At 40.0% G+C, this 18,040-nt stretch overlaps 1 protein-coding gene and 2 long non-coding RNA genes across 8 annotated transcripts in view; 1 reads left to right on the forward strand and 2 right to left on the reverse strand.

Annotated features, from left to right (window-relative positions):
* kank3 (KN motif and ankyrin repeat domains 3) overlaps window positions 1-13,171 on the forward strand; it is a 32,159-nt gene extending 18,988 nt beyond the window's left edge. For 2 of the 5 annotated variants that reach the window (XM_061778656.1, XM_061778657.1), the window contains 10 exons: window positions 250-335; window positions 871-2,637; window positions 3,744-3,846; window positions 4,041-4,268; window positions 4,374-4,464; window positions 4,768-4,987; window positions 6,604-6,753; window positions 7,718-7,914; window positions 9,686-9,787; window positions 11,797-13,171. In XM_061778656.1, coding sequence (XP_061634640.1) covers window positions 299-335; window positions 871-2,637; window positions 3,744-3,846; window positions 4,041-4,268; window positions 4,374-4,464; window positions 4,768-4,987; window positions 6,604-6,753; window positions 7,718-7,914; window positions 9,686-9,787; window positions 11,797-11,856 — 2,955 coding nt within the window. In that variant the 5' untranslated portion in view covers window positions 250-298 and the 3' untranslated portion in view covers window positions 11,857-13,171. Of the gene's footprint in view, window positions 1-249; window positions 336-870; window positions 2,638-3,743; window positions 3,847-4,040; window positions 4,269-4,373; window positions 4,465-4,767; window positions 4,988-6,603; window positions 6,754-7,717; window positions 7,915-9,143; window positions 9,307-9,616; window positions 9,634-9,685; window positions 9,788-11,796 lie in introns of those variants that run through there. The other 3 variants (XR_009789290.1, XR_009789291.1, XR_009789292.1) reach the window with 3 other exon arrangements.
* Window positions 9,904-11,802, reverse strand: LOC133480516 (uncharacterized). The gene is made up of 2 exons (XR_009789295.1): window positions 11,043-11,802; window positions 9,904-10,965 (listed from the first exon to the last, which is right to left on the reverse strand). It is a non-coding gene; the product is annotated as an uncharacterized LOC133480516 (long non-coding RNA).
* LOC133480515 (uncharacterized) lies at window positions 12,985-17,935 on the reverse strand. 2 transcript variants are annotated; one of them, XR_009789294.1, is made up of 4 exons: window positions 17,160-17,935; window positions 15,289-15,458; window positions 15,142-15,222; window positions 12,985-13,097 (listed from the first exon to the last, which is right to left on the reverse strand). It is a non-coding gene; the product is annotated as an uncharacterized LOC133480515 (long non-coding RNA). The 2 variants fall into 2 exon arrangements; XR_009789293.1 differs by having other exon boundaries at window positions 15,289-17,820.
* Window positions 17,936-18,040: the final 105 nt, after the last annotated feature.

Here is an 18,040-nt window from a genome sequence, read left to right on the forward strand (position 1 = left end):
CTAAGCAGTTGGGTCTCATTTTATTTCAAAGTTAGCTATGTAAAAATGTGCACTAAAGTCATGATGACATACTATATAGACCCATCACCCTGTAATACTTACAGTAAGAAGAGGCTTGTTTGCCTTAGGGGCATCAATTTTTTTTCTTCATAAATCAACGTAACTAAGGGGAGTGCTTTGGATATGACATCGGTTTTGCTCCCTTGTCACTGATGACAAATGCAATCATGTCACTGTATGTTTTCTTAGCCAGGTGTTGTTTGAGGCAGTGTGTGCTGAAGGGCCCTGCACCTGAAAGATGACTCAGTCAGTGCAAGTTAACCCAAAGCTGCCTGGTAAGTACATGAGCATGTTCTTTATTAAAATTAAAATAATCTCTTCCAGGACGCAAGTCCGACTTGTTTAGGTTTAGAATAAATTATTCCCTGGAAAATAGAAATAATCCTTTCTTGGGTCAATACATAAAGTAACATTTTATCATTCTTAGCTGCCATACTATTGTGAACAGACGTTAACGTCTGTTGTAATCTTCAAAAACATAATTGTGTACAAAAGTATGGCGAAGGAACAAAACAAGTGAAAAAAGCAATTTACTTTAGAACTATCAATTTGTCTGCAAGTAACAAAATGAGCTCATTATAAGCAGACAAAATGTCAGGATGGCTGCAGAAATAAAGAAGGGAAAAAGCAGAAATCAAAATAGTACTAACCAACCATTTACAAATACTGACTAAAATATTAGCTCCTGCATCACTGCAAAGGTTGTAATAACAGCATTAGTTTTGATACAACATTTGTTTTGGATCTCATCCTGGTGTACCAAATGTTGTTTGTGTGTAAATGATCGTTTCTGTGTGTTATTTTGTTCAGATTTGGCCTCTCCATTTCTCTACCCCAGTCAAGAGGAAGTTGACCAGCCGGCATCTTACTCTGTCCAAACGCCATATGGTTTCCAGCTTGATTTGGACTTCCTCAAATATGTGGAAGAGATAGAAAGTGGACATAATATTCGCAGGGCAGCTGTCACATCTCGTCGTTCCGGACGGGGGCTGAAAACCTCTCAGAGATGTGTGGGGGGGCGCACAAGTGGATGGACTTCCACAGAGTCTCTTGCCTCTCCTGCTAGTGAGGATGGCAGGGTGCCTCCCCTGCCGCCGCCAAGAAACCGCCTTGGCTCTGCACCGTGTGAAGGGTCCCCTGTGACCCTCCTCAGTGTCCCCCCACTGTCTGCCGGAGCCAAAGTACCACCCCCTCCACCACAACGCAACCCTAGAGTTGAGCGAACTCTTCTGGAAACTAGCCGGCGACTACAGCAGGAACAAAGCCACCACAATGGTGGGCGATTCCAGCTTGCAGATCCTCCCAAGCAGGTGTCAACCTCTGCATCGGCTCAGCCTCTGCAAAGCAGCTGGTTTAAACCTAGTCCTCAAACCTCTGGACTCAACACTCCTGCTACAGGCACTACAGTGACTCCAGTCCCCCCCAGCCAACTGCAGACAGTTAGAGAGCAGATGGCTACAGCCTTGAAACAACTGAAGGAGATGGAGGAAAGAGTAAAGGGTGTTCCAGCTCTTGAAAAAGAGGTGGCTGAGCTTCGTGCTGAGAAAGACATGCTGTTGTTAGCACTTCAGGAGAAGAAAGCAACCGTGGATGTGATCCCTCAGCCACACAAACAGTCAGTAGAATCCTCTACCCAGACCACAGAGACTTCCCAATCCAGCCCTAATATCCAGAGTCGATTAAGTTCCCCAGCATCACCTGATCACAGAGGCCATGGAAAATCTAGGGAACTGAAGAAGCTTGCTGAGAAATTTGAGGGGAAAGAGGATTGTGTTGCAGAACTTCCATCCAAAATTGTTTTGAAGGCTACTAGGAAGCTGTCTGTTGACAAGAAATCCGTAGCTGTGGGTGATGATCAGCCCATAGACTCAGTTGTTTTCTATTACAGCCACAGTGTGAAAGATGCCGCTGTGGGAACCGAGCTCCGTGTTTGTGAGAAGGGCACAGGAACTGAAAACCCTGTGTTCCGTGAGGAAGGAACACAGGTCAGAGCAGAGACAGGAGAGGCTGGGGTTTGGGTTATGGAGTCACTACTTGGGCTGACATCTGAGGCTCAGCGTGAGATGGACACCTTACAGGACACCATTAAATTCCAGCAAGAGTCTATTACGAGTCTAGAGAGCCAGCTGAGCGTGGCAGACAAAGATCTCGGAACACTCCGAGCACAGATTGAGGAGATAGCCTTAAAAGTCACGCTTGAGAAGGGAGTTCTTGCCAAACCGGATGCCAAGGATGCCCAGACCGAGACTACATTCTCGACCCTAAAAGATGCTGCGGTTTTGTGCTGCCCAGTTGTGATGGATGTATGTGTAGGTAACAGCTTTCCAGCTGACCTGATTGAGCAAGGTGCCCAAACTGATGCTAGAACAACACCAGACGAACCAGTATCGGTTGCAATGGCCACCATTGGTTGCCAGTACGAAAACATGCTTGATGACAAGACTGAAGATGAGAACGTTACTGTGCTCAAGAAGAGACAGTTAACCATAAATGATTATATCTTTCCAGAGGAGGCAGTTAGTATGTCTGAGGAGAAGAGCCAAGACGCCATAATGACACCCAGCAACATCAAGACGGGTAACTTAACATTACTGTAATTATCTTTGCTTTCACATGTTTAGTTCACGTTCTCTGGTCCGAATCAGTTGATGAGTTTGTAAGCGTGTTCTGTTTATTTTTACACAGTCCAAAAAATCCAAGTGAACCAAAATGCGTCACAACGAACCACGAGAGATCGCTTTCTTCTCCGATTGCTCACAAAAAATGTAAACAGAAAAGGTTTGGTGTATCAAATAGTGATTAAAACAACTCTACTAAAAACCATCTGGAGTAAAGTTGCCCCTTGTTGACAACTTAAATATGTTTATGCACGCTCTACCAGACTGCATTAATCCAGTAAATAGCCAAGTGCATTTAAAGGAGACGTCTATAGCAAATGATCCTCTTTTACGCAGAGAAAAGACTTGCTGCTACCAGCCGATATACTACTGTACATGCTGAACCAAATATGCATCCAGACATCCAACCATTCTCTGAGTCGCTTGTCCTCATTCGGGTCTCGGGCGAGCCGAAGCCGATCCCAGGTAACTTTGGTCAAGAGGCAGGGTAAACCCTGGCCTGGTCGACGGCCTCTTTCAGGGCCACTATAGACAAACAAAATATTCACGCTCACATTCGCACCTAGCATATGTAAAAAAAAAAATGTGTTAGTTTTTAATCAATGGATTTTTTTGGAGTTTGGGAGGAAGCCGGAGTACCCTGCGTAAAGCCACCAAAGCACAGGGAGAACATGCAAACTCCACACAGGAAGGCTCAAGCACTGAGAGTCGAACCCTGAACCTCAGAACTGTGAGACAGAGTTGCTCACCAATAGGCTACTGTGCCCTAGACCAAATACAAACATGCTAAGTCAAAGATATTTTTTTTATTGCTCAGTGAACTGGCTCTACCTTTAGTTATGCCACCATAAACTATACCTCAATCCAACTTGAACTTTAATTCTGACCAAATGAACCACAAAACTGTTTTGAGCAAAACATACCAAAGGATGTGAGAGCACCATTCATGGCAGCAAGCCTGAGATTGGTATATCCCTTGACAGAACTAAATGTTAAACATGTTGAATTATTATAATAATAAGTAATATTATTTTTTCTTTCATATTTCATCCCTACTGGAAACAGGTATGCTGAAATCAATCATGAAGAGGAAAGATGGCAACGGTGCAGGTGAAAATCGCACACCAGGCAAGAAGAGCCTGCAGTTCGTTGGCATTTTAAACGGAGGGTGGGTGTCCCAGTTTCAAAAACACCTCATAATTGCCTTAATATCTGTTAACACTATCTGATACTATTGCATAAAGAATGATGATATAATTTGTGTGTGTGTGTGGGGGGGGTTCAGTATGTTCAACATTTCTTAAAAAAAAGTCAGTCAGTAAGTGTGACCTTCAGAGTTTTTATAGTTTTTGTATTGATTAGGTATGAATCGACATCCAGTGAAGAAGAGGAAGATGAAGAGGAGGGGGAAGAGGGAGCCTCCTCTGAAGAAAGTGGAGAGGGGGACTGCTTAGACAGCACGGAGGAGGATGAAGTGGATCTGGAGGAAGAAACGTCAGAGGAGGAAAGAAAGGTCAACATGGATGAGAGCGACACTGATGAGGAAATTCTGAGAGCATCAAATGGGTCATCTGATGACATCAAAGAGAAGTAAGTGTTGTGTCGCTTTCGATTCATGGAGTGCTCACATCAAACCTGTGAAAACAACGTGCCGTGTTTTTATGGGCGATTGAGCAACTGCTTTGTTCGTAACAGGTTTGAACTGAGCTCCAAAATGCGTGAAGCTTGCTTAATTCTCAAGAATCACCTCAATGATGACATCCAAACACTGAAGAGTAAGGAAGTGGTGCGTCTCTCCATGCTTCTTGAAACCATTTACAGTAATCACCTGAACAATGTTATTTCTTTTTGTATTTAATGAAGGCTGATGATTTCAGTTTTACAGTTTTTGATACAGTTTCTAGTTTTCAATAATTCAGACTTCTTACATTAAATTCAGTAATAGGAAATGAACTGAGTAGATGCTAACACTGAGCAATCATCACTCGGTGGGATGTTTGGTAGTACAGAACCATCTACAAAAAAAAAAAACATTCCAAGCTATCAAATAACATTCTGATGGAAGTTGTGTTGCCAAATGTACTTACAGCTCGGCAGCACTCACACGGTCCAGCTCGAGTGGTTCCGCGTGTCCAGCGCCAAAATGGCTCAGCCTTCACGTGTGTCCGACTACCTGATGGCGTTCTCGGAGGTGTCCGCGCTGCTGCTGGAGCACATCGTCAACATGAGCGATGGCAACGGCAACACCGCTCTTCACTACAGCGTCTCACACTCCAACTTTGGTGTTGTGGACCTGCTGCTGGACACACGTGCGTGGTCACTGCTCTCCTCAGCGGATGTTCTGTTATTCTGTAGGCTAAAGCGCAATCAGATTCCAATCACATGTTGTACTACACCAGACGCTTCAAAACCCAATACAAGTCCTGTATCAAAAACTCTCCTTTAAAAGATCACTGAGCGCATGTAGCGCAGTGGCTCCTAAAACTTTTTACACAAATTAGTAATACCACCTCAAAAGATACTTGGCTCTTCAAGTACTTCCAATGAACGACATTAAAATACAGTAGCGTAGTAGACCTACATGTTTACTCCCAAAATATATTGAATATAGTGTTATTGTAAGAAACTTTGAAACTATGTACAGTTTGAACATTAACACTGCGCTTAAATATAGGAAAATAAAACATCTACTTGAATAATGATTCAATTTAGATGTATTGAAGATAAGTTAAATAAAAATGGTACCTAAATAAATGTTTAAAAACAAACAGTTCTAAAATATTAAAGGAAACTGTATTGTTCTTAAAATGTAAATACAGATGAACTGTATGTAATAAATGCACTGTACTGGATTAAAAAAAAATTAAATAAAATGTTGTAGCCACTGTAAAAATATGAACAGTTCGAACATTTAATTTGCATACCACGAGTGGTATGCTCACCAGACTTTATCGCTGATCTAGAGTCTCAACCAGTACTGTTTCCCAACCTTTATTCATTGACTCAATTAACATAATAAAAAGCTCAAGGCACACTACCAAACTGACATTTTACAAAAAGTGTATGTACTGAAATAATGATGAGTTCATATCAAATAATTTACTAAATTGACTTGCTTAGTGTGAAATCTTTGAGAGGAGATCATCCTTATCAGAATCATCTTTATTTGCCAAGTATGTCCAAAAAAACACACAAGGAATTTGTCTCCGGTAGTTGGAGCCGCTCTAGTACGACAACAGACAGTCAATTGACAGAGAATGTGACAGTCCACTGTCTATTTCAGTACATACAATTTTTGTGACACTTTAGTTTGGCGGTGTTCCGTGCAATTTATCCAAAGGAAAATGGGTGCCTTGGCTCTGTAAAGGTTGGGAAACAGTGGTCTAGACCCAACAATCCGAACTGCACTGCAGCTCCATCTAGTGCAGGAATGGGGAAACGTTGTGCTCATGGGCCACATTTGACTTTTAAATGGTCAGATATGACAGGTCATTCATGGATTAGGTTTATATAAAAAAAAGAAAAGGTCAAATGTACATGTAAATGTTTCTTTTAATATTAAAATAATAATTCATTCTCATTTTTAAATTGTATTTCTAATTGTTTTAATTAGTTAACCAGTTATTTAATGTATACATAAATTTAAAAAATACATTATTAAATTATTTGACTAATATTTTTTTTATTTACAATCAATCAAACAATTTAATGAGCAAGATGCATAAAAATATAATCAGTAGATTTTAATTTAGGAAGAAAAAAACATTTAAATGAAGACCACAAATATTACAGAACTCTTGAAAATGTAAATGTTCGGTGAGCATTATCTTTATAAAGGCAAGAGTTTTTTTAAAATTTTTTTTTTATTGAATCTTCTTTGCCTTTGTTGACTCAATGACTCGAGTGAAACATTTGCCTATTCCAGACATGTGCTGCGTGGACAAGCAGAACAAGGCGGGCTACACGGCCATCATGTTGGCTGCTCTGTCCACCGTGAAGGAGGACGATGACGACATGTCCGTCGTCAAGAAGCTCTTCAGCAAGGGCAACGTCAACGCCAAGGCCAGCCAGGCATGTGACAGTTCACTGTCTATTACACTTCATCTTAGCCTTGTATAAAACAACGCCGACATGGTTCCTGGAGTTGATTTGGGATCATCTGACTTGGGAAATGATTAGCAGTACTATTATATATAGTGCTATATACTATTATATATATATATATATATATATATATTATATATAGTGTAGTGCTTTATATATAGGTACGGAGTTATTGTTTTTTTTTTTTTCAGAAATGGTTATGCCACCTGACCTTTCCACCGGAAATGCTTAATGCGTTCCCAGGCTAAGGTCTATTGGTTCCACGTTAAATGTGATCCCATGTGGTCTTATCTGTTTGGATGACTCAATCAGGTTGTGAACTCTATGCAACAGACACGCGCTCACAATGGGAAGCCATAAGACTGTCTGGCATCACGGCCTGGGCTTTAAATCCAATTACTGACGCTTGTTGTTGCTCTGAGGAGCGTAAAACATTGCATGCAGTGAAACCTTACGCTGCTAGGCTATTGATAATTTCCTTTGAAATAGCCACACAAAGTTTTTTTCCATTTGAGAGCTCCCAAAACTGCAATTTAAGATGTGAATCAACCACTTATGACGAACTTTTGGCTTTTTCGAACAATGCATGCTCTTTCGCGACAACACTTCTTTCTATGCTAAATCATTAATTGGATACAGAAGAAGCAACAGCTTTCAGGAGAAGAGACGCATGCTTGTTTTTGGAAGCTCAATGGTTTCTTCACTTTTAGTGTACCAGTAGAGCAAATTGCCTTACCTTAAATCACTGTGCAGGAAAAAAAGAGACTTTGCTGTCTATTTTAGTTTTGGTTTTAATTTTCTTCATTGTCACCATTTGACATAGTGGTACTCCAGGATGGTATCAATATGAGACCTGGTTCGACTCTTATGCGCGGGTCATTTGTCAACCCTGCGTGTGTGTAACATCTGTTATTATGCTCTACCGATGCAGGCAGGTCAGACGGCGCTGATGCTTGCTGTGAGTCACGGCCGTCAGGAGATGGTGGAGGCGCTCCTGGAATGCGGCGGTGATGTCAACGTGCAGGACGACGAAGGCTCCACAGCGCTGATGTGCGCCAGCGAACACGGCCGAGCTGAGATTGTCAAACTTCTTTTGGAGCAACCTGGTTGTGATATCGCCATCGTTGATAATGTGAGATATGCCTTCATACACCCGAAACTAACTGTGCATTGTTTTGTAACGGCAACTCAATATTGCTTCAATGCTACTTGTCCCTGTCAAGCCACAACTACAGGTTCAGATCAATAGATTAGAATATCATGGAAAACTTGATTTCAGTAGTTGAATTCATAGTGGAGAAAAAAAAAAGTATTTTTAAGGAATGTATATGAGTTTCACTTTTTGGAATGGAACTACCTATACTGAAATAAATGAACTTTCCTATGATATTTTAATTTATTGAGATTGGATTTGGCCAATAAAGCTTTCCCGTCAGCACTCACTGATCGCAACTGTTGGGATTATCTGTTTGTTTATGCCACACGAAAGGATGCTTGTTTGAATAATACACAATGTAGCTGATGTCCACTGTCAAATTAGGCATTTTGAGTGATTGTTAACGTAATATGTAGTAGTAGTGGTGAAACTGGCACGTTGCCCTTGTCACAATTATCAACCGTTCAGCTTTAAACGTTGGGGTTGTTTCTTTTCTTTTCTTTTTTTTAAATGCTAATGATTTTTAGTGCAAATTAGTATAATACAGCTGAAGGTCAAATCCGCATGTGTTCCTTCTTGAGTGCTCTAATGAACGCAGTTCTCAACTTCATGCCTTGGTTTTTTTCTTTTTTCTCTGTAACTGAAAAAACACTTTTGATCATAAAACATCCACAGCTCATTTGCAAAACCAGAAGATTTTTCTAAGTCATAGTAAGAACTCTCGAAAGTTCAAGTATTAATCGATGCAAGTTGGTAAAATATTTAAAATGTTCCCATAGCTATATATTTAAATACTATCTGAGATGACTTGCAAATCAGTACAGTGTTAAATTTTTTTAATCATATCTTTGTTTTAAGTACTTAACCGTATACCCAATATTTTAGTGTCAAATGAGTGATTGTTTATGTCAAAGAAAATAACAACAGATTTCCTCACTGTTACAATACAAAAAAACAGGCTATAGTATACATTGTATTTGTGGTAGAAGCCTGCTTGTTCTGCAGATGGCTGAATCTTAGCGAAAAACATGAGCGTGTTCACATCTGTGATTCAGCTTCATCTGTTCTCAGGAAACAGCTTGTAGCAGTTTGTTCACTGGCCTTTAGTTTTTTTTATATGCTTTTATTTCTATCTCGGCAAGATTGAACCAGCATTTGATCACTTTGGTCTGTCTTCACTTCACCCTAAATTGTGCTTTTGACAGGAAATACAGTGAGCGACTTAGAAGCCCTCAGGGAACAAAATAAAAAAGAAAAGAAAAAGCAAATCTCTAACTAATGCACATGGATGACACTCAAGTCTTCTGGAAAATGAAGATTCACCAATCAACCCTTTCAACCAATCAATCAGCCTAGCCCAAACCAAAAGTATGTATTGTATTAGTCAGCACGCTTGGGGGAAACTGTCCAGACGAGCCGACATTTCCGAGCCAGAATGAGTTGGCTGCTGCTGGGTTGTGTTTCACTTTTGCACAGCTGGACTGAGGGTGGGGGGAACTCCAACTTCACACAACTCCTCTTACAAAACATGACAAACCAGGACTGAAGGCAAAGCAACTTCACCCATTTAAGTTGCCGGGTATCAGTCCTGGATTCAGAGTTTCTCAAACTTAACAAGAAAGTTGTTGTACCGAGTGTGCAGTTTAGCAGTAATTGTTCATTTCTATTCACAATTCAGGGTCGCATGGAAGCTGGAGTCTATTCCAGTCTTTGCTAATCTTTTTATCCTCCTCCCTTCGGGCTGCAGGATGGCAGCAATGCTCTCTCCATTGCGCTGGAGGCATCTCACAACGACACTGCTGTGCTACTCTACGCCCATATGAACTATGCCAAAACTCAATGTGCTGTGGTAAGTGCACCTCCTCATTTGCGTGCATTTTGTCGGCATACAAACAAAGTTGTAGCAGCATGAAACCTCAGGCAACACGTTTGATTTCAGGTTTTAGCGATAATAAAAATGAAGACTTATTTTTCACTGTCTTTATTAGAACACAGGCAAATTATTATACAGTACTTTGCTGCCCCCTATTGGCATCATAAAGTTCTTGACTTTTGATTTTTGATTTTTCTTGTCTTAACTATCCATCCATCCATTTTCTGAGCCGCTTCTCCTCACTAGGGTCGCGGTGTCTTAACTACAGTCCGGTATGATTTATTAAAAGACTACAGTAGTGATTCTTTATCAAGGTTCTTGAGAGATCATCAAGGGGGCTATGGGAAATTATCCTATTTCACTTAATTTGATCGAAAATCACCATTTATTAATCACACACACACGCAGACACACACATATACAGTGGGTACGGAAAGTATTCAGACCCCCTTAATTTTTTCACTCTTTGTTGTATTGCAGCCATTTGCTAAAATCATTTAAGTTAATCTTTTTCTTCATTAATGTACACACAGCACCCCATATTGACAGAAAAAAAACGGAATTGTTGAAATTGTTTCAGATTTATTAAAAAAGAAGAACTGAAATATCACACAGCCATAAGTATTCAGACCCTTCGCTCAGTATGTAGTAGAAGCACCCTTTTGAGCTAATACAATCCCAAGTCTTTTTGGGAATGATGCAACAAGTTTTTCACACCTGGATTTGGGGATCGTCTGCCAATTCCGCCTTGCAGATCCTTTCCAGTTCTGTCAGGTTGGATGGTGACCGTTGGCGGGCAGCCATTTTCAGGTCTTTTCAGGAGATGCTCAATTGGGTTTAAGTCAGGGCTCTGGCTGGGCCATTCAAAAACAGCCACGGAGTTGTTCTGAAGCCACTCCTTCGTTATTTTAGCTGTGTGCTTTGGGTCATTGTCTTGTTGGAAGGTAAACCTTCGGCCCAGTCTGAGGTCCTGAGCACTCTGGAGAAGGTTTTCGTCCAAGATATCCCTGTACTTGCCTACATTCATCTTTCCTTCGATTGCAACAAGTCTTCCTGTCCCTGCAGATGAAAAACACCCCCACAGCATGATGCTGCCACTACTATGCTTCGCTGTTGGGACTGTATTGGACAGGTGATGAGCAGTGCCTGGTTTTCTGCACACATAGCGCTTAGAATTAAGGCCAGAAAGATCTATCTTGGTCTCACCTGACCAGAGAATCTTATTTCTCACCATCTTTCAGGAATTTTTTTAACCAACTCCACGCAGGCTTTCATGTGTCTTGTACTTAGGAGAGCCTTCGCTGCTATAAAGCCCCGACTGGTAGAGGGCTGCAATGATGGTTGACTTTCTAGAACTTTCTCTCATCTCCCGACTGCATCTCTGGAGCTCAGCCACAGTGATCTTTTATCTGACGTTTCGGGTTAATTTGGATTCCTGTGTAATTCCGGAACACAGGTTATAGACAAAAGTAAGGTCTATTTGTGTGTTTCTACTTCTTACTGACTCGACATCAAAGTATTTAAATCAAAATGAATCAAATCACAACGAATTGCATCACAAACTAAAGAATCGAAATTGAATTGAATCGTGTGGTTCTTAACCATACCCCGCCCTAATGAACCAAATAAGTTATTTGTATTAAATAAATAAAAAGAAATGTGACCAATTATATGAAATTGAATAATTTCCTGTGGGTCACTGTATACAAAAATTTGATTTGTGTAATTTTGATTCTCACTCAATTATTTTTAACTTAATGTTTAAATTGTTTTACTTATGATAATTATTTATGTGCAGGACTATAAATATATAAATAACACTATAAATAAAGTTAAGTAAAGAGGGCAAGATTACACACTGATCAAGTAAATTTGTCAGATCATCATTATTTCAGTGTTCAGTAAAAACATTTTCATGACATTCTTGTTCTAATGCCTTGGCACAATAAAGGTTGGGAAACTCTGCGTTACATTGTGTGTTTCAGGGAAGTCCGAAGACTCCGAGGAGCCCGACCAGCGGCCACAAGCCATGGCCGGCAGAGTAACATGGCGACAACAGAAAAGCAACGCTAACTGAATCTGGGCTGTGAAAAGCTCCACTGGAATTGACTGAAGTCTCAATGTATTTATATCTTGTAATATGCCCTGCATTTAAAGTATTGTTAATATGAGAATATTATTTTTTCATAAAGATTATGAAAGGTTATATTATGTCCTTGACTAATGAGCTTCTTGCATGTCAGTTACAGGAGATTGTATTATTTGCACTCCACTAACATTTTATACTCGATGTATGAGCGGCAACTTTAACACTACCGTTTTTAAGTTCAAGACTGTTAAAAAACTCAAGAAGAAACTACAATTCCCTGAGAAAGTTCATGAGAATGCAACAAGATTAGCAATCGCTAAGCAGAAATACCACTGAATACATCACAGTACTTCAAAGCAGTTCCCAGATGGTATGTACTGTACGTACAGTATGCATGATGCCTTAAAAATCTACTGTATAGGTTTGCGATAAATGACGATAGCCAGCGTAGCCAATAAATACAGGTACATATACATGCACTTCCGATAACGTTGCAGTTTGGTGACGTCAGATGCCTTCATCTCGGTTAAGTCGGGTTATAGTGTTTTGCCCTGAGTAAGTGTTTTAAGTGCAGGTCAAAAGATGTCCAAGATTTCAGGAAGTCAGCATGTGTGATTATGAACAAAACAGGAATCAAACAAAAAATAAAAGTTGATATTTTTTGCGTACGTACAACAGTTTAAAGTGTGAACGTTTGTCTCAGCATTCACATTAACTATCTAAGCCCCTTTGTTTGTTTGTTTTTTTTACTCAAATGTGTTTTAAATCAAGTTTGTGGCATTTTGCTTAACATTTTGGAGAAGGGTTGATCTTAGTAATATAAAATGGTTGTTTTTTTTTTTTTTTAAATTGCACACAGGAAAAAAGCAAACTACTGGCCTAGCTTCTGTGTAGATGGGAATATGGGAAAGTGTTGGCTGTCGATATTCCGTATGTGACCTGTGATGGACTGGGATGGGCTCCAGCTCCCTGTGATCCTGGACAGGGAAAGAGGCGTAGAAAAAAAAATGATTTTGCTCTGACACATTTTGTTGAAGTGTCAACATTAAATTGTTGGGATGTCATTATTTTTTTGCAAATGTCACACCTATGATCCAAGTTTCATAAACTTAGTTACCTGTGCTGATTTAGTCTTTCCTGCCATGATGTGTGAACATTCTCAGCTTCACCGTCTGCACTCTCTATATGTTGGGATTCCTAAATAAAACAATATACAGTATATAAACAATGTATATCTCTGTTGAAAATAAAGTTCCAAAAGTTTTTGCAAATTGTTTCATTTCATTCAAGTCAATATATACACATTAGCTTTCATTACACTTAATGTATAATTAACCTGGAAATTCTGAATAAACTAACACTATCATATCGTTATCAAGATGTATTTTTCCAGTAAACTACATTTAATTGTGAATGTAATTAAAGGACTTTGATGATGAATCATCCATTTACCCCACAGGCCTCATGTGTGTCTGCTGACAGTCACTTGTTTGGAGGAAGGATGATATATCATTGCATGCGAGTCAAGTTAACAATAAAAATATTTTCAATCAACAATTGGTTTCATAACATCTGCAATCAGGTAGTTCCCAGAAAGACAGGGGAAATAATGTTCTTCATTTTTATTATAAACGAACTAATGCGGCATGTCAAAACATACTATATGTAAGTCCTAATATTTTGCTTACCTTAGTTCGGGGACGTGCAGAGAACGTCTAACATAATATTACGTAATGGCTGCCATATTTTTTTTGTCCAGGCCAGTTTGCAAATTGTTTTTTTGTTTGTTTTTATTTAAAAAAAAAATATACTCAAATAGTCTCAAGTGTAAAATTATATTATATTAAATTTTAATGCCTAATTTCAGTGGAGGGTGTCAGTTTCCAAATATTAAGAACCTTAAAGTACCGGTAATACCGTTGATCATAACATACTACTCGATCGCCTTGAAACATGCATTGGTATTAAAGGCTTAGCACCTTACACATTTAAATGTCATGTCTCAGAGAGGACACACCATGTGGCAATGTGACCACTGAGAAATGTAATGCCATTTGCGGAGTCCCACAATATCAATACTCGGTCCTCTATTGTTCAGTATTTATGTGCTGCCATTTGGAGATATCGTATGCAAATATATGACATCAGCGTCTAGTGTTATGCTAACAATACTCAACAATTTATGCATTTAAAACTAACTAACCCATGCAATTCCTGTTATCTGGAAGAGTGTCTTTGTTGAGATGAAACAATGGCTGTTCTGTAACATTTTGATTCTTAACCCTGAGAAAACTGAGATGTTGATTATTGGTCCAGCCAGACACAGGCACCTGTTTACGAACACCACTTTGAGGTTCAATAAAATCACCATTGATCAAAGTGAGTGAGCAAAAAAAAATAAAAAATCTATGATGTATGACTCAACTCTCTCCTTTCGAATGTACATCAAGAACATTCCTAGAACTGCGTATTTTCATCTTCACAAGTTCCCAATATTGCTAAGATATGGACCCATTCTATCCATGAGTGACACAGAGACTGTACTTTATGCATTTGGTACATTTCGCCTTGACTATTCTATGTGCTGCTTTCTGGTCTTCCCACGTCTAGTATTAAACACTAGCGCTCGCAGAGAACCGCCATTTAGCTGTACCCCTTTCTAGCTCTACCGCAGGGCAGCCATTTGGCTGGGTGGCTTTTACCTAACATCCTTGAAAGCCTGCAGTTAGTATAAAATGCTGCAGCAAGACTTTTGATGCGGACTCGAAAGTTTGATTAGATTACCACTATACTTGCCAACATCTTCCTGTCGAGTTACGATGTGATTGAAAGATTGTCTTACTTACTCATAAAATAATACAGTACATGGATTAGCACCTTCCTACTGTATGATGCTGATTTTGTGGTACCGTATGTTCCATCCCGAGACCTACGCTCGAAACATGCTAGTATTTTGGTGACTCTGAGTCAAAAACGAAGTCAGCAGGTTCAGAGCATTCTCTTTTCTGGCTCCAGTACTCTGTAATCACCTACCCGCAGAAATTAGAACGGGGACCTCTGTAGTGTGCAATTTGCCTCTTGCCTTACCACCTGACACATGGAATTTGGCCTGTTTTATTGCCGCTTCTCCTCCGGCCCTCCTGCTCGGAGAGGGGGCTAGGTGGCGATGATCGAATTGAGGCTGTTGCTGTAAGGATTCTGCATTGACCGACCGAGACAAGATCTGAGGAGGATCACTTACCCGCAGACGTTGCTGTGGAGGATTCTGCACAGACCGACTGGGACAGGTCCTCAGGAGAACCTCTTCCCCGGAGGCGTCTACCTGTGCAGTGTCATTTTATTAAATGGACTCTCATGTTGTATTAACTAACAATGTACAGCACCATACCATGTAATAAATGTTGCCCACTCGGCATTCACTGCAGCCTGGTCATCCTGGAAGGGGGACCCCTCTATGTGTGATCCGTTTTCAAGGTTCCCCCAGGTTTTATTCTTTTCCCCTTGCCGGGATGAGAGGTGTAGTCAAGGGAATGTCGTTGATCATTGTGAAAGGTGGGCCTATATAGATAAACTGGATTTATAAGATTATTTAATATTTTAATGCAAGAGAGTTTAGTTTAGTTTAGTTAGAATAGTTACAAATGATTTATACACACTGAACCGGCACTCACTTAAGTCGCCTCACCGACGCCACACCGATGTGCCGACATGTGAAGTTAAATTCATCATGTGTTTGATTGTTGGCCCACTAATAGAGAACTTGAGCTGGCTGAGCTTGGACGTGTGGGTGACATGAGAGAGGCGGCTATTTTGAGCTCGTGAAACGCTCCCATTCATGTGAATGGAAGTGGCCGCGACGACCATCGCTGGCACCAACGAACGCAAGCTTTGCTATTTCATCCACCACAGATACATTAAAAAGTACAAGTATTGTTGTAGAACAGCACATATCTATACTTATACACCGTATTTGAATGTGGGTTCTGTGTGTATAAATAACTCCCACGATCAAACCAATGCGAGGGATTTTATTTTGAACTAGGCATCAAAGGACGTGACATCTATCTAGTAGACGCCGTGATATGGACCAAGCAGACCCAAGCTGTTTTCCATTTCAATTAAGGAAGATGAGTGATCCAATCAGACCAAAGCACATGTACGTATCGCATAATAATGAGAGATCTGACCATCTCAAATGCCATGTGGGGAAGATCACCCATTTGAACCCCCCCCCCCGACTCATTCTCATTCTCATTCCTTACTGTGTGCAACATCTTGACTGCCGCAATTTAGGATATACAATTTTTCTCATTCTCATTTGGAGCCTGCAGGCAAGCCTTGTTTTCTTCAAAGAAACATATTTTTAAGACAGCCAAGGTCATTCTCAAAGTTCGTTCTGTAATATACGGTATGTTTCAGAATAATTGTGGCCTTCAAAGTAGTTGACGACCAAAAATCTAGATAGTCCCGTTCAGCTTTGATTCTATTCTACACTAGAGCTTTGGTTGAAAACAGAATGCAGTCAATGAGTTTTACTTTCACAGATCTTTTGAATGATGCCATCTTTGATGAAAATCACAGAGAGATTGTGATTGTCAAGGACATTGAGTTGTTCACCTGGTTCCCTTCTTTGGCAAGGTAATCTATAGTGCAATATTCCAATACATCCTATTAGCTGGTAATGTATAATTATCAACATTTTAAATCATAATTTTTTTTCAGGCTCACATTGCGTACATCCCAAACAAGGTCGTCATTGGTCTTAGCAAGCTTGCAAGGTACGTTTTGATGAGACACACCTGGTAGTGAATGATACATCACGAAGCAACTTATTTAAATATGCTAGCCAAAACAGCCACTTCATCCCATAACCGGATACCAAACCAAACAGAATCTCAAAAATATGATCATAGAATGGAAGCACGGCAATCAAAATAAAACTCAATAAAAAAATTATCAGCATAATATTGACTTGACATTGATGGCCAGTCTCAGGATATAATGAAAATACAAACCCATTCAACTGATGCATATGGAAGATAAGAAGGATAGTCTATTGTGACATTAACAAGGAGGTGTCTGAAACTTGTTTTCAGACTGAAATGTTTTTTTTTAATGTGATTTCAGGATTGCTGAAATCTACAGCAGGAGGCTTCAAGGTAACAACAAACAAAAACAACTTGATTACGGATATATTTGGAATATGACACATAAAGTGTTTTACTCTCCAGTTCAGGAGCGTCTAAACAAACAGATCACCTTGGCCGTTCAAGAGGCACTGGAGCCTGCGGGAGTGGCAGTGGTCATCGAGGCCGCGTGGGTATAAGAATCCTTTTCTGTATTCTTCCTTTCAAATCTTGTGTATGGATTCAGTTTCGGGAACATTGAGTTCAATTCAACAATGCTGCTCGTTAATTCCAGTCACATGTGCATGATGAAGATCTACGCAACGGATATTTAATAAAACACATGAGTTGATTAAATTTATCTTCAGCAGGACAAAATGGTTAAAAAGCACCCGGATTTGCATGAAAATTAACAATCATCATTACATGTAAACACAGTAATAAATGACTACAGCTTATGTTAAAACTAGCTTTTGCCAAAATAACCTGCTCAGAAGAGGTTGTTGTATTGAACCAAACAAGTGAAAAGAAAAACAAAATCCTCGAGACAACACAAGATGTGCTAGCTCGAATATCACCAAGAGGAAAAAAAAACTGGGGGCTGCGTCTCCTGTTTTGTCTACGATGACCTAACATTTTTTTAACCACTTCCTTCCACACCACTTCTTTCATTATGTTGATCTGTGAAGTGGAACGTAATGCCGGCAGAGTAGAGAGGTCAGGGGCTCCTACTGCCTAGATACATACAGTCTAATATTAGAACATTTCCTTGATTTGTTAGCAGCATCTCTGCTGATTCCTAAGCACATGGCAACAAGCTGGCCAATAGAATTTCAGGAGCCCACTAAGCACCTCGCTCTGTATAGCAACAGTGGCATCCTTCCATTATTTATTTATTTTAGAGCCCCCCACCCCCCGACTCATTCTCATGCTTCTGACCCACACTGAGCTGGCACACTATGCTCTTCAACTGTGAAAAAGAGTTCCAGTGAGAAGAGAGCAGTGCTGTGCTTA

Source organism: Phyllopteryx taeniolatus, chromosome 7 (genome assembly GCF_024500385.1).
Source record: "Phyllopteryx taeniolatus isolate TA_2022b chromosome 7, UOR_Ptae_1.2, whole genome shotgun sequence".
In the NCBI taxonomy this organism is placed as follows: Eukaryota; Metazoa; Chordata; class Actinopteri; order Syngnathiformes; family Syngnathidae; genus Phyllopteryx; species Phyllopteryx taeniolatus.